The 20,028-nt window shown below is 37.2% G+C and overlaps 5 protein-coding genes and 1 long non-coding RNA gene across 17 annotated transcripts in view; 3 read left to right on the top strand and 3 right to left on the bottom strand.

Moving 5' to 3' along the window:
* The window catches only part of LOC135804258 (phosphatase and actin regulator 1), a 44,763-nt gene extending 37,898 nt beyond the window's left edge, over positions 1 to 6,865 (bottom strand). For 3 of the 9 annotated variants that reach the window (XM_065318061.1, XM_065318062.1, XM_065318060.1), the window contains exon 1: positions 1,132 to 1,674. In XM_065318061.1, the coding sequence (XP_065174133.1) occupies positions 1,132 to 1,642 (511 nt within the window). In that variant the 5' untranslated portion in view covers positions 1,643 to 1,674. Of the gene's footprint in view, positions 1 to 194; positions 988 to 1,131; positions 1,675 to 2,466; positions 2,680 to 4,296; positions 4,926 to 5,163; positions 5,233 to 5,341; positions 6,004 to 6,530 lie in introns of those variants that run through there. The other 6 variants (XM_065318068.1, XM_065318065.1, XM_065318066.1 and 3 more) reach the window with 6 other exon arrangements.
* A 296-nt stretch (positions 6,866 to 7,161) lies between these two features.
* On the top strand, positions 7,162 to 11,330 carry Polr2B (RNA polymerase II subunit RpII140). Its single transcript, XM_065318059.1, is given in 6 exon segments — positions 7,162 to 7,325; positions 7,416 to 7,639; positions 7,700 to 8,201; positions 8,204 to 10,311; positions 10,513 to 10,567; positions 10,570 to 11,330. Coding segments are annotated over 6 exon segments (3,519 nt in total). The 5' UTR covers positions 7,162 to 7,306; the 3' UTR covers positions 11,181 to 11,330.
* On the bottom strand, positions 10,484 to 13,261 carry LOC135804269 (uncharacterized). Its single transcript, XR_010551007.1, has 2 exons — positions 13,017 to 13,261; positions 10,484 to 12,948 (listed from the first exon to the last, which is right to left on the bottom strand). It is a non-coding gene; the product is annotated as an uncharacterized lncRNA (long non-coding RNA).
* Ctns (lysosomal cystine transporter cystinosin) lies at positions 11,889 to 17,562 on the top strand. Of its 4 annotated transcripts, none has more exons than XM_065318078.1 (10): positions 11,889 to 12,189; positions 14,144 to 14,424; positions 14,505 to 14,560; positions 14,649 to 14,739; positions 15,697 to 15,861; positions 15,940 to 16,080; positions 16,145 to 16,535; positions 16,591 to 16,708; positions 16,768 to 16,879; positions 17,374 to 17,562. In XM_065318078.1, exons 3-10 carry the CDS (start codon positions 14,521 to 14,523, stop codon positions 17,411 to 17,413), a joined length of 1,098 nt encoding a protein of 365 aa, XP_065174150.1. In that variant the 5' UTR covers positions 11,889 to 12,189; positions 14,144 to 14,424; positions 14,505 to 14,520; the 3' UTR covers positions 17,414 to 17,562. The 4 variants fall into 4 exon arrangements, with proteins under 4 accessions (XP_065174150.1, XP_065174153.1, XP_065174152.1 ...); XM_065318081.1 differs by lacking the exon at positions 17,374 to 17,562 and adding an exon at positions 16,982 to 17,121 and having other exon boundaries at positions 11,890 to 12,189; XM_065318080.1 differs by lacking the exon at positions 11,889 to 12,189 and adding an exon at positions 12,405 to 12,602.
* LOC135804265 (tetratricopeptide repeat protein 1-like) lies at positions 17,562 to 18,415 on the top strand. Its single transcript, XM_065318084.1, is given in 3 exon segments — positions 17,562 to 17,684; positions 17,687 to 18,170; positions 18,173 to 18,415. Coding segments are annotated over 3 exon segments (831 nt in total). The 3' UTR covers positions 18,397 to 18,415.
* LOC135804261 (putative protein FAM10A4) lies at positions 18,402 to 20,016 on the bottom strand. The gene is made up of 3 exons (XM_065318077.1): positions 19,855 to 20,016; positions 18,809 to 19,761; positions 18,402 to 18,754 (listed from the first exon to the last, which is right to left on the bottom strand). The coding sequence occupies exons 2-3, from the start codon at positions 19,736 to 19,738 to the stop codon at positions 18,545 to 18,547; spliced, it is 1,140 nt and encodes a 379-aa protein (XP_065174149.1). The 5' UTR covers positions 19,739 to 19,761; positions 19,855 to 20,016; the 3' UTR covers positions 18,402 to 18,544.
* Positions 20,017 to 20,028: the final 12 nt, after the last annotated feature.

Raw genomic sequence — 20,028 nt, forward strand, 5'->3', positions numbered from 1 at the left:
GGTTTTCCCGGCAATTATTCAAATTTTTCTCGCCGTAAAAACCATCCTTGGACTTTAACAAACACTTTAAAAAAAGAATTGGCCAAATTGGTTTAGGCGTTGTTGAGTTATGCGCTTACCAACATACTTTGCGATTCATTTTTACATTCTTTAAACCATAAAAGAAATTAGTTTTAATTTTGATTTAAATTTACCAATGTTAATATTTTCATCAGTTGACGTTGGATTATCAACAAAATCATCCATATTTGTCTCTAAATACGGCAAAACTTCGTTAATACTTTTATCTTCTTCAGAAATATTAATTTCTTCTTCTTTATTAATATTCCCATTGGCTTCTTCATTAAAACCATCGACATTATCACTAGTTACTTTATTTTCATCAATTTCAAATTGACTATTCAACATCTCAGTACTCCTCGATAAATATTCCGAAAGTTTCCTAATTTTGGTCTCCAAATCGTCTTCATCGTCACTACTGTCACTGCCATCCTCATTTTTATCCTCTACTTCTTTTCTATCAACACTTTTTGCGTGCAAAATTGCCTCATGTGCTGTTTTTTCTTCTTCTACATTTTCCACTTCTGCTTTTTTCAATATTTCCAACATTTCCAACACATTCCTGCAATTTCTCCTCGTGCTCCGCACGCATCACCTTCACCTCAGGCGTTTCCACCTCCGATGTGGCTGTCGAAGTCGTCTTTATCAGTTTCCGATGCCGGCGCGATAAGAGCGGCGTCGCCTTGCGCGAGTCGAGCCGATTTATAACGTTCACCGCGTTCACAACATCCTCTTTAACTTGATTTGCACATATCGATTGGGCGTCGTCGGCCACGTCCACATCCATATCCACCGCGATATTCGACTTGTCTGCCATCCGCGCACGCACATCATCACCATCTTCGTTGTGCGATAGTTTTTTCACCAACTTACGCACTTGTCGAATCATTATTTCCCTAAGCACACATTATTCACCTGTAAATGACTGATCGCAACTGAATGCAATCGAATTCACGGAGTTGCAAGCACAAAGTTTGACTCAGCGAAGCACTCGAAACAAGCACAAACATTCAACACATGATTAGATAACAGGTGGATAGCAAATAATAAATATCACTATAAAATAATTACCAAAATTCATTTCATATTCCAATTCTAAGTCGTTGATATTATACTCAACCAAACTACCATCACTGTATTCGGATTGTGTATCCGAATGTAAATATTCCGATCCACTACTGATAACAATCCCATGATTTAATTTATACTCATCGTAGACTGTCTTGGCGTTTACATTCAACCGGTCGAGTAATAATTGCATTTCACTTTGAAACTCGCGATTTATTTCGATGCGTTCGGCGATGGTCATGTAGTCATCATCTTCATAGATCGCGCGATAGTTGTAATCGCCATTGAGCGAAATGGATCGCACGAGTTTGCGACGCGCGCGTGATACTCGCGAAGAATTGGTGCTTGTCGATTGACCACTATCGCTCTGCGAGTCGGTGTTATCGATGGATGACGAGGCGTTGCTGCGGATGGAGGTTTTGCGCCAGCTTGCGCGATCTTCACGGTGTGATAAAGATCGGACTAGTTTACTAAGGCGATCACGGCCGTTTTTGAAACTCTCGCTTCGACGCATTTTGATGGAATGGATGGAATGGTATACTCAATTGTTTGGTGTGAATTAAATTGAGTATTATTTAGTATCTAATCTTACAATTTATGTGTATATTTAGATAAAGGTTGTCAAACAGGAAATTGTGAGTGTTGGTTTTATGAATTTGAAATCATAATAAAATTAATATTTAAAAAAGTGAAGGTTTGAAGAAAATTGTATGTTTGTTACTCTTTCACGCAATAACCAATCAATAAATTTTTATGAATTTTGGTATAGACATAGATTAAACCATGGAAAAAAACATAGAGTACTTTTTGTAGTAAAAATAAAGCGTTAAGGGTGAAAAATAAGGGTTGAATGTTAATATTTAAATTATCTCGTTGTAAAAATTAGATAATTGACGCCTAGATGGCGTTTAAATTCACTTTTTCAAAAGAAAATTCTCATGCAATTTTTCTGTATTTTATTATCATTTTAAGAACTTTGTATTAAAAAACAAACTGTTTTTTTTAATGGAAAAGTGTAATTTAATTTCTTTGAATTTTGCTGATTATGATTGTGAGCAATCAAATCAAATAGCTAGTTAAAAACCAATCAGATGTTTGCCAATCACTCGTTAACCCCGCTGCTGCAAGCAGTAGGCCGATTGAAAATTTCGGAACTAAATCAAAACGTCATTGCGCGGAAATGCGTCCAGACGGGTGAATACGCCCGCCAAATTAGACTACTACCCGACTGGCAAGCGGAAATCCGAAACAAAAATCAAATTGACTTCCTTCCTGCCACCAAAATTCCAAAACTCTATTTCACTACAAAAAAATATCAAAAAATAGAAGAAAACTTACACAGTAATGAAGAAATAAAATCCTTGTCAGTGGACTAAATTGTGGCTTTTAGTAGGCTTCTGAAAGTTAACTTTGAAGAAATGAAACCACAGAGCTTTCCGGCGACCACAAAGCAAAAGTTTCGAGTGCAGAAAATAGAAAACAATCGCGGAAACTTCTGATAAACTTCAGAAAAGTCATATGTGGGACTTCTATCTCTTCGTAGATAAATACTTGTGTTGCGGGCTATTGTGACTGTTGTGTGGCACTTACTGCCCCGACAAGACAGCGATATATATTTTTATAGCAAACATTTCCAGTACACAAGTCGCATTAGCAAATATTTATACGACTTCTTTGCGCTCGTAATACATACGCCTACAAACTGCAACATATTCAAAATAGAACGCGGTACAAATTGAATTATACACAAACACAAAACGCATAAAACAACAACAACAACAGAAGAGTGGTCGGGTTTACGGCCTGCTTCAGGAATTGTTTAGTCTAAAAGTCTAAAGGAATAATGAAATTGGCTTTGTTTTAGCCATCGTGAATTGGGCGTTATTCACGAATCGGACGGAAGCGCATGGCGTAGCAGGTATCGTTAACCTAAATTTCGCGCAGTTTTCAATTCAATTCCGGCGTTCGAACGATTTCAATCGCATTCGCAAAAGTAAATTTCCCAGCGACGGCGACGGCGCGAAATTTATGCGCACACAGTTCATCTAAGAAGCTTAATTCACATCGGAAGGGTCTTTCAATACCCAACTACCTATCTTATAAAGCGTAGATATCAAAAGTTTGTAAACCAAAAGGAAAAAGAAAACTTAAACCTTTTTATATTCGAAAAGATTGAAAAGATGTAAATTTTGTTTGGCGCTGATTTTTAAATTCAGAAAGGAGAAATTCACATGTGTGGTGAAAAGGTGTGAAAAAGTGCTTGGCGATATCCTCACCGAAAAAACTTCCGGTTAATTACATTTCCAATTCCGACCCAGGAGCGCCACTTTCACGAAAATGCAATTCTGAATCATTTATTACTTCCGCAAATTCTATTTTTGTCTAACCCAATTTCTATTTTAATTAATTCACTTATATCTTTAAAAACAACCTTTTTATCATTTTTTTCCCTTTTAAGCTACAAATTTCACAAAAATGCAAGTTTAAACCATTTACTACTTCCGCAAATTCTATTTTTGTATGAATCAACTTCTATTTCAATTAATTGACTTATAACCTCTTGAATAACAACTTTTTATCGTTTATTTTCCTTTTTAAAACTTCAAATTTCAGTAAAATGCAATTGTGAACCATTTTATACTTTCGCAAATTCTATTTTAGCTTCCCAAATTTCTATTTTACAAATCACTCATATCTCTTAAATAATTCATATTTTTATCAAATTTTTCCCTTTTTATACTCCAAATTTGCTAAAAATGCAACCATTAAATACTCTCGTAAAATCTATTTTAATCTAACCAAATAGAAATATTTTAATTATTTAACTCAGATCTCTTCTCAAACAACTTTTTTCTTCATTTTTTCCCTTTTTGAAACTTCAAAGTGTTTTATCTACACATTGTGAGATTGTATGGGTCGTAACAATGAATCCCCCAGATGTAACGTGCAATACGACACATACTGCTGGAAGCCAGGTATCATCATCAGCTAGGGGAATGCTCAAAAGCACGCAATCCCGAAACACAACACACGTTCATCCCTAGGCTTAGATTATTGATGACTTCCTCCGTTCCCAGCATTCCCAAGCATCTCAAACGCCTCAAAGTACAGATATAACCTTGAATGACTCACAGGATGACAACAGGATTCTATTTATGCTGACTTTACCTTGACTATAAACTGGAAACTCGCCATCGCTATGACTGTGCGTGAGCATCAGATGACCGTTCCAGTAGGAACGCTCCTGACTGCCGTCCGCTGTCGATTGCGTCTGCGGCTGAAACTGGGGCGGTTGGGAATATTGTTGATACTGTTGTGGCTGCTGCTGCTGCTGGTGGTGATTCTGCTGTTGTTGCAATTGTTGATTGTGAATGCGCTGCAGCTGTTGCACAACAGCCGCTGTTTGTGGCAGCTTGGCGAAGCGTTCCGCAGGCTCCAGCGTGTACAGTTGTGAATCACTTCGCACACGGGTAGACAATAGAGACGCTCCAGAAATTTGGAACTTCACACACACTCACCAAACAACACAAAAAAAAACGCGCTCAAAATGTAAATGCAATGGAAGCGATCGGAGATTAATCCTATAGTATAATTATTGCTTATTGACCACTCGAAATGCACGAGATAACAAAGCGGATAATGCACTCTCCCGAGATGACTGCGTCTCACAACCCCAAAATTCCCTGCCCTCGACGGAGCGCGCACCGTGCACCCTGCGCGCTACGCGTGGTACAGTCGAACCGAAAAACGATTTCGATCCCGAAAACGATCCCGACTCCCGTACAATAGAAACGCGGCGCCCACACGCATACACGTATTACGTCAAGGGAGAGCGAAGGGAACGCGCCGTCGCAACGTGGCGAGGGATGCTGTCGGGGGATGCAAAGGCATCTCTCCCTGCCGCCGCCAGAGAAGAGGGCGCGCGACTACGTCACACCAGTTACCATAGCAACGCAATAAAAAACATGTGGACGTACAAAAATTCCCCAAAACTTCAAATCTAACCACAATTTTAAAAAAATATAAAAAACTTACTATCACCGTTGACATGAGGTTCATCTCCTCGTCCATCATCATTGTGATGATCTTCATGTTTTCCATTAACTGCAAAATAAAAATAAAATAAATTAAAACAAATAAAAATAAACAATATTTAAACATAAAATAAATAAATAAATAAACACCACAATTATTCATTAATTTTATTGCTTACATAAATACTACAATTAATTCACAAATCGTTAAAGAACTCGACTTTAACCAACTTCTCCAATTCAATCTTCAACTCCGGCGGTAAATCCTGCAACCGCGGTGTTGGCACATCATTCACCTGCAGAACGTCCCATTTTGCAGGATTCGCGATGGAATTCTTAAAATTAGTCGCAAAATGTTTAATGTGTTGAAATCTTTTGCGCAGTGAGATTCTCGAGTCAATCACATACTGCGATGGATCAATCAACATCGAGTAGTTGCCATTTTGCACGCCTTGCACACTGCAGTTAACCAATAAATCGTCCATACAAATAGTGCATAGTAATCTACACTGTTGTCGACGAAAACAACCCAACACGAATGTAAGTTCATACAAACTATTTGATTTCTTCCATGTGTCAGGAAGACGTTTACAGAGGTTATGTACGCGTTGCTTGTCGAATTCAAAATGGCCGACTGATGAAAACTCTTCAGCGCAATGCAGCGGTATGAAACCTTGCTCTAGCATTATAACAAAGATGAAACACACGATGATATCGTATTTATTGAGTGCGCTGGGTGTTTTATTCAATGTTTCCAGACGTTCCAGCACGAGCGCATAGGAAATAGGCTCGTTGTCACCCTCGATCTCTTCGATCAACAGAGGGCTCTGTACAGATGTCACTAAAAATATCAAAAAATCAACGATTCAGTTCGTATTGTTTAAATTATATTTACCATAATTAACGAGAGGTTTAACTGTACTGCAACGATACACACACACAGAGAGAGAAACACACAGAAAACAAATGAACACACAATGTGATGAAGTGTGGAATTTTGAATTTCGCGCGCTATGCTTCAATGGTCGCCGGCCGAATCACGGATTTTGATTGGTTGGGAAGCAAACAGTTGAATAACCTGTTGATTTATTTTTACTTCTTCGTTAGAATGTGATTTCAACCCCCGAAATTATCATTTCACCGTTTGTATAGTAATAAAATATTACTATATAAATATAATATGAATTTTTCGTTTGTAAACATAACCCAAACAGGTTTTAAAATTGGGCGAACGTAACACTTTTGTTTTACCGCGTTAGCACATTGGCAATGCTGACGACAGGTGGATGTAAAAATCCAGCCGTCGTTACAAACAGAAATGGCACAAATGATGTTTACAGATGTTTGAAGATGGGCACAGATAATCACCTTTGAGCGTATGCTCACTCTCGTCCTTGTCGTCCTCTTCGGCCGTGGTGGTGCCGTCCACTTTTTGCACTAACTTTGCGCTGGTGGACGCGCTGCGACCGTCGTCGGTCGTCGGCGTCTTCTCCTGGCTGCTGCACTCAGCCATTTTCGTGGGTAGCACGCGCCCGACGCGCGCGATCTTTCGCCGACGCTGGTGATGTTGATGGCCAACCGCACACGCCACCGAAAAGTTAGAGATTCACGTCGAACGCGCCGATTGTTGTTGTTTTGTCAGTGTGCGTTCATGCTGCGTTCGTAGCTCGCGCGAGCGTCGTATGTGTGCGACTAGTTTCTGCATGTGTTTGAAACGCGTTGTGTCACTTTTAGTTTATATGTCTGCCGTAAAACAGCTTTTTGTGGCGCTGCGGTCAAGTTATTACACTGAGTGCTACAAGATTGCTACATATTTATAAAGTTATTTAAATTAAATAAGTCATAAAAATTTAATAATTGAGGACTAAATTTTTAACACACTAAATAATACCTTATATACTTGGATTTAATAGTACTTAAAGTACGTTTAAAGCTGATTTTGGGTCTAAAATTTGAAATTTAGTTGTTACCCAACCACTTTGTATACAAGCGCTACAACTGTTGTGCTTGCTGTAAAAACAAAAATTTAGAAACCGGACCGCGTCGGGTCTGTGCACGTCGGTTACTTTCTTCTCCGAGAATTCATGAGAAATCCACTATAAAAACTGACTAAACTCTGCAAAGTGTATTAATTACCCGCAGAAATGTATGACACTGAAGAAGGTAATGCACATTTTCATGATTAAACAATATTGCGTTACTCCTGATCCTAACCTAAAACAAAACCGCTAAATTTCAACACTTTCTACGCAGATCAATTCGAAGATGAAGAAGGTGAGGATATCAGCTCTGAACTATGGCAGGAAGCCTGCTGGATTGTCATCAACGCATATTTCGACGAAAAAGGTCTCGTCCGACAACAACTGGACAGTTTTGATGAATTCATTCAGATGTCTGTCCAGAGAATTGTTGAAGATTCACCACAAATTGATTTACAAGCAGAAGCACAGCATACCAGTGGAGAAATTGAAAATCCTGTAAGAAAATACGTAATTTAATCTATAAACAATTAAATAATTTTATTTATTTCTTCATAGCCAAGATATTTGTTTAAATTTCAACAAATTTACTTATCAAAACCAACCCATTGGGAAAAAGATGGTGCACCATCACCCATGATGCCTAATGAAGCCAGATTAAGAAATTTAACTTATTCCGCCCCGTTGTACGTGGATATCCGTAAAACCATCGTCAAAGAAAACGAAGAACCAATCATAACTGAACACGAAAAAACATTCATTGGCAAAATTCCAATTATGTTGAGATCCACTTATTGCTTACTCTCTGGATTAACAGATCGTGATTTAACTGAGTTGAACGAATGCCCGCTTGATCCAGGCGGTTATTTTATCATCAACGGCTCTGAAAAAGTTCTAATCGCCCAAGAAAAAATGGCGACGAATACAGTTTATGTATTCGCAATGAAAGACGGAAAATACGCATTCAAAGCAGAAATCCGCTCATGTTTAGAACACAGTTCCAGACCTACAAGCACCCTCTGGGTAAACATGATGGCTCGTGGTGGTCAAGCTATCAAAAAGCAGCAATCGGTCAAAGAATCATCGCTATCTTACCGTACATCAAACAGGAAATCCCAATCATGATTGTTTTCCGTGCTTTGGGTTTCGTCGCCGATCGAGATATCCTCGAACACATCATCTACGACTTCGACGATCCAGAAATGATGGAAATGGTCAAACCATCCCTTGATGAAGCTTTTGTTATCCAAGAACAAAACGTTGGGTTAAACTTTATTGGAGCCAGAGGTGCACGACCGGGTGTAACTCGTGAAAAACGTATTAAATACGCAAGAGAAATCTTACAGAAAGAAATGTTACCGCATGTCGGCGTGTCCGATTTCTGCGAAACGAAAAAAGCTTACTTTTTGGGTTACATGGTTCATAGATTATTACTAGCAGCGTTAGGTCGTCGTGAGTTAGATGATCGTGATCACTACGGTAACAAACGCCTGGATCTCGCTGGTCCGCTACTCGCGTTCCTTTTTAGAGGATTATTCAAGAATTTAATCAAAGAGGTGCGAATGTTTGCGCAGAAATTCATCGATCGCGGAAAAGATTTCAATTTTAGTTTAGCCATTAAAACCAAATTAATCACTGATGGGTTGAGGTATTCTCTTGCTACTGGTAACTGGGGTGATCAAAAGAAAGCGCATCAGGCACGTGCTGGTGTATCCCAGGTATTGAATAGACTTACATTCGCTTCGACATTGTCACATTTACGTCGCGTTAACTCACCGATTGGTCGTGATGGTAAACTGGCTAAACCACGTCAGTTACACAACACTTTATGGGGTATGATTTGCCCAGCGGAGACACCCGAAGGCGCTGCTGTAGGTTTAGTAAAAAATCTCGCGTTGATGGCTTATATTTCCGTCGGTTCGCAACCATCACCTATTCTTGAGTTCTTGGAAGAATGGTCGATGGAGAATCTTGAAGAAATTGCACCTTCAGCCATTGCAGACGCGACGAAAATCTTCGTCAATGGATGCTGGGTAGGTATCCATAGAGATCCCGAACAGTTAATGGCTACTTTACGTAAACTACGTCGACAGATGGACATCATCGTGTCTGAAGTATCCATGATTCGTGATATTCGTGACAGAGAGATACGAATCTACACTGATGCGGGTCGTATTTGTCGTCCGTTGTTAATCGTAGAAAATGGTACTCTGCTACTAAAGAAAAGACATATTGACATGTTAAAAGACAGAGAATACAATTACGGATGGCAAGTATTAGTTGCATCAGGTGTGGTTGAATATATTGATACTCTAGAAGAAGAAACAGTGATGATTGCAATGTCTCCAGAAGATCTCCGCCAGGAAAAAGATTGTGCTTATTGTACAACATACACACATTGTGAGATTCACCCGGCGATGATTCTCGGCGTGTGTGCGTCGATTATTCCCTTCCCTGATCACAACCAGAGTCCCAGGAATACTTATCAAAGTGCTATGGGTAAGCAAGCCATGGGTGTGTATATTACCAACTTCCATGTGCGGATGGACACACTCGCGCATGTTTTATACTATCCACACAAACCGCTGGTAACAACCCGGTCGATGGAATATCTAAGATTCAGAGAATTGCCAGCTGGTATTAATAGTATCGTCGCCATCTTGTGTTACACTGGTTATAATCAAGAAGATTCTGTTATTCTGAACGCCTCAGCTGTTGAGCGCGGGTTCTTTAGATCGGTGTTTTACCGGTCGTATAAAGATGCTGAATCTAAACGTATTGGTGATCAGGATGAACAGTTTGAGAAACCTACGAGGCAGACATGTCAGGGTATGCGTAATGCGCTGTATGATAAACTGGATGATGATGGGATTATCTCGCCGGGGATTCGTGTGTCTGGTGATGATGTAGTCATTGGTAAGACGATTAATTTACCAGAGAATGATGATGAATTGGATGGTACCACGAAGAGGTTTACTAAACGTGACGCTTCTACTTTCTTGAGGAATTCTGAGACAGGAGTTGTGGATCAGGTCATGTTGACGTTGAATTCTGAGGGTTACAAGTTTTGTAAAATCAGGGTGCGATCTGTGCGGATTCCACAGATTGGCGATAAGTTTGCGTCAAGACATGGACAGAAAGGTACTTGTGGGATTCAATATCGCCAAGAGGTAATAATTTTTTTTTTCGTTTGCTACTGAGTGAATAGTATATAATTATTGATTTCTATTTTATATTGTGTTGTGTTACTTATTTTATCTTAGGAGAAACATGTTTAAATTAAAAATAAGTAACACAATACGTGATAAAATAGAAATAAATAATTAAATAATTATTATTAAATCATTTTTAACATAATCTTTAATTTTCAGGATATGCCATTTACTTGCGAAGGTCTTACACCGGATATCATCATCAATCCTCACGCTATCCCTCACGTATGACAATTGGTCATTTGATTGAATGTATCCAGGGTAAAGTTTCCTCAAACAAAGGAGAAATCGGTGATGCTACTCCATTTAACGATGCTGTCAACGTACAGAAAATCTCCACGCTTTTACAAGAGTACGGTTATCACTTGCGTGGTAATGAGGTGATGTACAATGGTCATACAGGAAGGAAAATCAACGCGCAGGTCTTCCTTGGACCTACTTACTATCAGCGCTTGAAACATATGGTGGATGATAAAATTCACTCAAGAGCGCGTGGTCCTGTGCAGATTTTGGTTCGTCAACCTATGGAAGGTAGGGCGCGTGATGGCGGCTTGCGTTTCGGTGAGATGGAGCGTGATTGTCAAATCAGTCACGGCGCAGCGCAGTTTTTGAAAGAGCGTCTCTTTGAGGTGTCAGATCCGTATCGTATACACATTTGTAACTTCTGCGGGTTAATTGCGATTGCCAACATGAGGAATAATACGTTTGAGTGTAAGGGTTGTAAGAATAAGACGCAGATTTCACAGGTGAAATTACCGTATGCGGCGAAGTTGCTTTTCCAGGAATTGATGTCGATGAATATTGCACCGCGATTGATGGTTATTTAAACATTAAGTTAATTTTAGTATGTATAAGATAAATAATAGTTTTATATGAATGATTTCAAGATGGATACATATAAGTTGTAGTAGTTTTTCTTTATCTGTGGATAATATTTACTATGATTACGTTGTCCTATTAATAAAGGATGAATCTGATTTTTTGTGTCTGCGATAATAACGTTGATTGTGAGTTATGATATATGGCATATTTCTATTCGAAAATGTCATGCGAATGATGCTAATCGTGTGCATGACCGTGATAAGCGCACGAGGTGAACAACTATCAAGTAATCTAACTAATCTCGTCAGAGGAGCAGACAGGTTGTATTAAACCGCATTAACTGATTATAATCATTGGGATTATGATTATAATTACCTACTGGGAGAGAATCAACGCTGATTTATATAGTAGTGTATATGTACAATGTAATTGTGCGGAACACAATTGTTCTGTTATCATTAGTAATAAAAATAAAACAGCGTATAATGCGAAATAACGAATCATATGACAACAAAACCATAAATGTGGTAACATTCATGATCTGATAAGACATATTTCGCATAATGTGCTTCACATAGCGCGTTTTTATTTTAGTTTGTTCACTAAAGTGTGACCAAGTGATATTGAACTACATAATGAAATCATTAATTTGTATTCTGTTTTGATTTTTTACTTCAATAGCAAGGTAAATACTATAAACAAGTGATGACAATAGGTAGTGCATACAAATTGATTGCAATCTTAGTAAATACAATGAAAAACACCTTATCACGAGAACAATAAGTGTAAATTAACACTATAAACGCATAAACTGTGTCTATATCTTCATGCGACGGGATATTATATGAATTCATAACCTTAAAACTTAAAGTGATCTAGATTTAAGAAGATTGTTATTGTTTTACCTTGATATACATAGTGTAATTTGTGTCTGAGACAATTAGTGTGTTTATAAACAAAATGTGATAAACATTTGTGAAGAATATTTAATATTTAAGTTCTTGGAAGTTTTGGGTGAGTAAAGTTTCCAATAAAAGTCATTCAAATATTCCATTATTATTCACTACTGAGAGGAGTTGTTAATAAATATAAGTATAAATTATTGAGTCATGTTGAAATTTTGATAACGATAATCACGAAAGTAGTGAAAAAGAACAATTGTATGGGTTGTATAGAGCACTGTATATACAAAAGCCGATTAAACATGAATGCACACGAATGCATTGGTGCATTGATGATTCACAAAGTAAATTTAATTGTTGCAGTAACTTTTTTATGAGTTTTACGTGACAATAGTCTAGCACGTTTTTAATAGATTTATTATAGCTATTGAAGTAATGTGTTTTTGTAAGTGCACAATTTTTGGATTATTTAAGTGTCGTGTCGGTGTTATTTAAACATTTATTGTTATTAAAGTTAAAACGGAGGTAAGTGACATGATGACATTGTTGTTTTTGCATGGGCAGGGAAAACTAAGAGCAATGACCATGATATTAACTATTTAATAAATACCTAAGTAGATTTTTAGTCGTTTTATTTAGTTGGCATGATAATTGTTTTTGAAAAAATATATAATCCACAGAAATATATTTTATTTACAATGAATCGGATGTTATTATAAAATATGTTGATTTATTTGGTTAATAATTAGATTTAAATTTATAGTTTTTAAATTTGTGCCAAAATTAATGATTTTAGTTGTAACGTCAAAGTTTAGTTGACAAAATGGAAAATTGGACGCATATTGGAGTAGATTCATAGAAATTTTATTAACTAAAAATAAACAAAGTTGAATTCTTTAAAATCTAAATTCAAAATACTATCGAGTGCCTGTCATCTACCTTAATATCTGATTGAACCTGAATAGGGGAAATGACGTCAATGTTGAGTTATTTTTCCTGATTGCCGGTTTTTCCAATTTCACAATTTCTTGATGTTGAAATAATCAACTACTTCACATTTGATAAAATACAATAAATACCAGCATTTTGGGTATTGCATGACTTGACTTTCTTCAAATAAACACAAACTACTAAATAAAGTTTAGTAATTTTCTGTTAAGTCATCATAATTTATTAGCCCAAAACTAAAACTTCTAGACGCTCCATTTAATATCTTGCATGACTCTGCAATTAAACAATTAAACATCGCAAGATTTAATACGCGAGTTGTGCAATTGCCTCAATGTGTTTCTATTTATCTGTGGTCAAGATGAGTCAAGTAACATCCACTCTCATCACACAAACATCGATAATAAACCGAATAGAGTGACAGAATACTCGAATAAAAATTAGTAGGTCGAAGACGCGAAGAGCAACCAGTAACCCACTCTTGCGATGCGTTAATTAACATTAAGGTAACATACGAAACTCGAACAGAAGCCCAGAAAGCCCAGCAACATCAAAAACCATTCTTACAACAAACTTACTTACATTTATCCACATACACCATGTTCCGACAATATAATTAAACATAAATTATTTGCTTATATAATTAGCTTCATATGAATAATATAACAAGCAATGATTTAACTCACGTCCTTGACTCTAGTTTTTATTTTATTTAAAATCCGCTAAAATACGCTCCAATTATAATTTCCAACGGAAGTACTCGTATACAATCAGTAAATACATGCCATATCATCCAGCCACTCAAAACGTCACAAAATCACGAAACTCACAAAATTAACAATCGGAAAATAATGTGTCGGACACGCTCCACATTTACGATTTTAAAAAAATCATGTCTACTACACTGTACCAATTTCAAAATTAATCGCACACTAGTTTCTGTTCACAGTAATAATCTTATCAGCACGAAAAATGAATTTATCTAGACTATTCGATTTATAATTTGTTATTGTTGTTAGATTATCAGCCGCTTTGGACAGATTGTATTACGCGTGATACTTCTTTTCTTCGCAAATACCCGACGCGAGTGCGAGTACGTTTAAATTTCTCTGTTTTAGCGTGGCGCGAGGAGCAGAGACGAGTTGAAGGCAGGCAATTCCATGTAATTCGAAACGGTTGCTCGCCGGGCGTTTGGGCAGCGCGAGAACTCGTAAAAGTTCATTAAAACAACGCAGTTCGCGGCCGGTTTCGTTGGCGATTCGACGATCGACAGCAGAACGAATCATAACACCGCTGAATGCGGTGCGGAGATCACGGGCAGCACGGTTTTGAGTTCATGTCGAAGACGATGTTTTCGACGAGAACTTTTTATTCTATTTTATCTTAATAATTAATGAAGGTTAGTGGTTTATATAATTTTTATAAATTCATATAAATTTAAATTGGATAAAATTATAATGAATATAAATTTGTTTTTAGTTGTGAGGTTTTCAAGATGAATTTACTTTTTAAACTAGTGACATTAAGTGCAATCTGTAAGTATTAAACATCAATATATAAATAATTAATTAAATTAATTATATTCTGATGAATATATTTAATTTATTGTGTTTTTTCTTTTAGTTTCGTATATTAATGGTGCCATTTTCGAAGCGTCAGTGACAGATCTGCAGTTATTGGTTGACGAGAAGGAAAATATTACAATTATTGTTAAGTAAGTGAATTAAATTAATTATTACTACTTCTAAAGTATGTACTTTTAATTAAGTGGGGTATGGGTGTATTTCATAGGAAAATATAATAATGTGCATTACCATAAATATTTTATGGTGTAATAAGTGATATTGCTCTGTGTCAGCAGTAAATATGCATTAATGTGTCTTTTGCGATCAATATCACTTTATATTTTTGTTTTCACTGAGTATTTTACTTGTTGCTTGGTTGGGTAACAAGTTATAAGTAGAAAAATAGCTATTTTAAGCCCTCACGTTTAATATATAGTAAATGTCCCGGTAATTAATCAATTACTATTTTTAGTTAATATTATAAATGCGAATATGACTTTGTTTTCATATTTTTGACGTTTTCTTGCAAAATCCAATGCAATTTAGATACATTTTGGTATACAGATAGTTTTGAGCTAGGAAATGCAAGTAATCTAGGTTTTGTCAGAAAAACATAACATACAGGGTGTAAAATTAGAGATGAAATTATATAATATAACTAGAACTTGCCCGCGACTTCGTCCCGGAAGTGTTTAATAAAAATGTCATTCGTTTTTACTCTCTTGTTCTAGACATAGTATGTCTCAATTCAATCAATAAGATTCCCAATTTTATTTTCAAGAAATTAATTATATAAAGAATTGCTAAAAATGCACTTCTGTACGCCATCTTCGATTCAACTATTTAACTATAACTATGATTGAATCTCAATACCAACTTTTTCCTATAGAAAAGGCCTGTCTTTAGGGTTTTCCCGGGAATTATTCGAATTTTTCTCGCCGTAAAAACCATCCTTGGACTTTAACAAACATTTAAAAAAAGAATTGGCCAAAGTGATCTAGGCGTTGATGAGTTATGCGCTTACCAACACATTTTGCGATTCATTTTTATATTATAGATAGATTATTCAAATAATATTTATATTTTAATATTTTACCTTTTTCCAGAAATGTAGCAACCAGCGGTACATTAAATCTCACACGTTCAGCCAAAAACATCGTCGAATTAACACCAAATCAAATCCCTATACCAAAATCATCCAACGGTAGTTATCCTGTCCTCGTGGAAGCAGTCGGAGCTGGCCATGTCATCATCAACGGACAATTCGATGGGTAAATACATTCATTCTCCTAAAACACCATAATTATAAATCAAACTGACTGATTGTGACTGATTATTGTTTATTTCAGTGACGACAAGGTACTACTACGTGTCACCGTCCTCAAAAACATTGGTCTCGACGTTTTTTCTGTTGTTATCGGATGGATCTACTTCATCGCATGGTCTGTGTCCTTCTACCCACAGATTTACACAAATTATAAACGAAAAAGGTTTAAAAATCAATCAAAAACCTAAGAAAATATTAAATTAAACTAAAAACTATCAAATTTTTAGCGTTATCGGATTAAATTTCGACTTTCTGTACTTAAACATCGTTGGATTCACTCTCTATGGCGTGTTCAACTTGGGTTTGTACTTTTCTGAAGATATTAAAGAAGAGTACTTCGACCGCCATCCGGGTGGTTTGAATCCGGTGCAAGTGAACGATATTGTCTTCGCTGTACACGCTGCCATTGTATGTGCATTCACAATTACACAGACTTTTATCTACGAGCGTGCAGAGCAAAGAGTTTCGACGACAGCACGGTTAATTCTTGGTTTCTTTGCTGCCGTGATCATAATCAGTGTGATATTGTCAGCATGCAAAGTTTTAGAATGGTTGGACTTTCTATATATTTGCAGTTATGTCAAACTGACGATAACTTTGATAAAATACGTCCCACAAGTATGATTTATCACAATTTTGTTATAAAATTTATTATTTTGTGTGTAAATTGTAGGCGTATATGAATTATCAACGGAAAAGTACAGTTGGATGGAGTATTGGTAATATTCTACTAGATTTTACCGGAGGAATGTTATCCATGTTACAAATGATTGTAAACGCGTATAATTACGGTATGATTGGTTGATTTTGTTGAATTTTTACCATGATATACTTGGTTTTGATTTTTTAGATGATTGGGTGTCGATATTCAGTGACCTGACGAAATTTGGCCTGGGATTGTTTTCGGTGGCGTTCGACATACTTTTTATTGTGCAACACTACGTTCTTTACACACACTCGAGGTACGAATCGAAATGACATCAAATAAATTATACTACACACCCTGCGAATCCTCGAATCCTGTTTGAATTTTATTTAATAAATGCATGTGTGTTTTTAAACAGGACGAAAGCGTAGAACCATTGATGTTGTCCAATAAAACCAGTAATAAGGCCATTTGATTTTGTTTTAAATTTTGTTTTGGGATTTTTGTGCAATAATCATAATAAACTATAGGTTTAATGCATAATTAAACTCAAACGTACCTTATTTTTTAAATTATTCGAGATTTATCATGATGATTCTTCATTTGAGGCACGTTTTCAAAATGGCTTCAGTTTTTGTCAGCTAACAAACTTTTTAACAAATGACAATCGAAATCGGAAACACGTTTAATTTATGAATATATATCCAAATATACTTGTTTTAAACTATATTCACCCTTCCTAGTAACTTTATTGCATGTAGAGTTGGTAGAATTAATTATTAATTTAATAATTTGTTTAATTTTTCGCAGATTTATTGCCATCGAAGGTTCGGACATTCCCGACCCATGATTCGTTTTTCATCGTTTTGGATTCGTCATTGCTGTCAATGTCACTTCACACATACACGAAAAAAGCGAGGTTATAAATACAAGTTATCCACACCACAATTTCCTGAAATGTTGATTTTTGTTCGCGATTGAAACATTAAATTACCAAAATGTCACAAGTGCCGACTTGCGATGAAATAATCGACGACCTCACCAAAGATTTAGAAAACCACTGTGTCGCTAACGATGTTCAACCTGCCACAACCCAGAATATTCTAGAAACATCAAAACACAAAGTGATGAATCAGCTGTAGAAGAACTAGTTAACAAAGCCCTAAACGATAAAACCGAAGATGACAACGAAGAAGAAACTAGCGAATCACCCAACGGTAATAAACCCGCAATACCAGAAGATTACATTGATGAAGAAGCCCTCAAAGAAGAAGAATCCACCCTGACAGAAGCAGAATTAACAGAAAGACACCAAAAATCAATTGAGATCAAAAACAAAGGCAATCAAGAATTTCGTGATGAATTATACCTGGAATCAATTCAAACATACACAGATGGTTTGCATATATGTCCACTAAAACATAAAAATGACAGAGCTATTCTCTATTGCAATAGATCTGCATCAAAAATCAAACTGAAACGAATTGAAGCAGCTATTGATGATTGCACAAAAGCAATCGAATTGAATCCGGGTTATCAACGCGCATATCTTCGACGGGCTGCCGCTTTCGAAGAAAAAGATAAACTAGATGAAGCTCTGGAAGACTATAAAAATTATTAGAGTTAGATCCAGGTCAGAAAGACGCACGGGAAGCCATACATCGCCTTCCGCCTTTAATACAAGCAAGAAACGAGAAGTTAAAAGATGAAATGTTGGGTAAACTAAAAGATTTAGGAAACATGTTCTTAAAACCCTTTGGTTTATCAACCAACAACTTTAAAATGCAGCAAGATCCGAACACGGGCGGTTATTCAGTGAATTTTCAACAATAAATCAATTTGACTATATAAATGAATTTATTTTTCGCTTGTATGGCAATGATGTTGCACGATAAATCGATATTGCAATTTTTTCAGACGAATGTGAACGATTAGATGAGGTTTTTCCTGTTTGGACGCGTATTTTTTTTTAGATTATAGTTTAGTCTAGGCCGTCATCTTGCGGTGGGAAGTTGCCCATACCTGGCATGCCACCCATTCCGGGCATGCCGCCCATACCTGGGAATCCACCACCGCCGATCTTTGATGTCAGCTTGGAGAGCAACGCCTGCACCTTTGGATTCGACTGGTACTTGGCGATATTCGCTGGGTTTGAGGAAATGTCTTGGAAGGCGGCTGCTACTTCCGGATCCTACAAAAATTTCATCGTAAAATTGTTATTATTAGGAAAATTTTAAATTATTACCTGGAAAGCTTCCATAATTTCAGGATCTTGCATCAACTTCATGAAATCATCCATTCCTCGAGGCATACCACCTTCTGGTGCGCGTCCCCCAGCTCCTGACTCTTCTCCCTTTTGTTTTTGCTCCGCTGCCTTGGCGTGAGCCTCCTTCGCCCGCCTCAGTCTTTCCTTTCTCTCCTTCTCCTCCTTATCCAACTTCTTCCTTTCTTGTTTGACGCGATGATTTTCAATTTTCAACGCGAATGGCTGCGCTTCCTTCAACCATTCATCTGACTGTTCATCAAAGTCAATCTTGCAAGCTTGGCGTAAATCCTTCGCTGCTTCCTCCCATTTACCAATCAATCTGTACGCCCTGCCTCTGAATTTATACCCGGCTGCTGAATCCGGGTTCAATTCAAGTGCATGTGTGCAATCCTTAATGCATGCATTTGGTTTGTTTTGCTTGAGGAAAGCCTGGCCGCGCTTGGTGTACAAAATGGCGAGTTTCGGATTTGTTTCAATGGCCTTTGTGAATAATTCGATCGCCTTTTCGATGTTACCATTGCCCAGCTCCGAGAGAGCTTCGCGTTTTATCTCATCAGCCTGGTCCTGCTCCTCCTCAGTGGGCTCCTTGTCCGGGTCGCCCATTTTTTGCGATTCGTCGAACTTGTCCGGCTCGATGCATCCTTCCATGTCCAATTCCAGATCGGACTCTGGATCACTCTGTTCCTCGAGATCCGGGAGATCTTCATCGCTTAAAGTTGGCGATTCTGGTTTGGTGTCATCCATTTTTTGAGGTTTTGCTTTTGGTTCCGGAATGCGACCGCCAAAAGATTCGATAAACTCTTTGAAGAAGAGTAAGTCTGGTGTGTGGAGTAACTCGGGGCGAGTTTGGCAAAATGACGTGAAGGCTTTGAGTTGAGCCAAGCTCTCTGCGTTAAATGGGCACGACATTTTCTACGACGGTTGCGATGCAACTGGAAATAAATAATCGGAATACTTGCGCAGTTAGTAGCGTGCAGTATTGTTGGATACTGTTATTTATAGAACAATCAATTATTCATACATACCGATTGAAAACAAATTGAATGCCGGCTTTTGAGTGAAGTTTGTTGTTTTACGTCGTAGTTGTAACAGTATAGTGAGAGAGTAAGGTCGTGAAAATGCAGTGGTGGTGCAGTATGCAATGCGTTGTTCCAACATGAACTCAGCACAAAAACATTGCAGTGCCGGTACGAAGCGCT

The sequence above is a fragment of the Atheta coriaria genome, unplaced genomic scaffold (genome assembly GCF_025399875.1).
Source record: "Atheta coriaria isolate IRGN ID8LTWV9N9 unplaced genomic scaffold, Caltech_Dcor_3.1 hic_scaffold_3_pilon, whole genome shotgun sequence".
Classification (NCBI taxonomy): domain Eukaryota; kingdom Metazoa; phylum Arthropoda; class Insecta; order Coleoptera; family Staphylinidae; genus Dalotia; species Dalotia coriaria.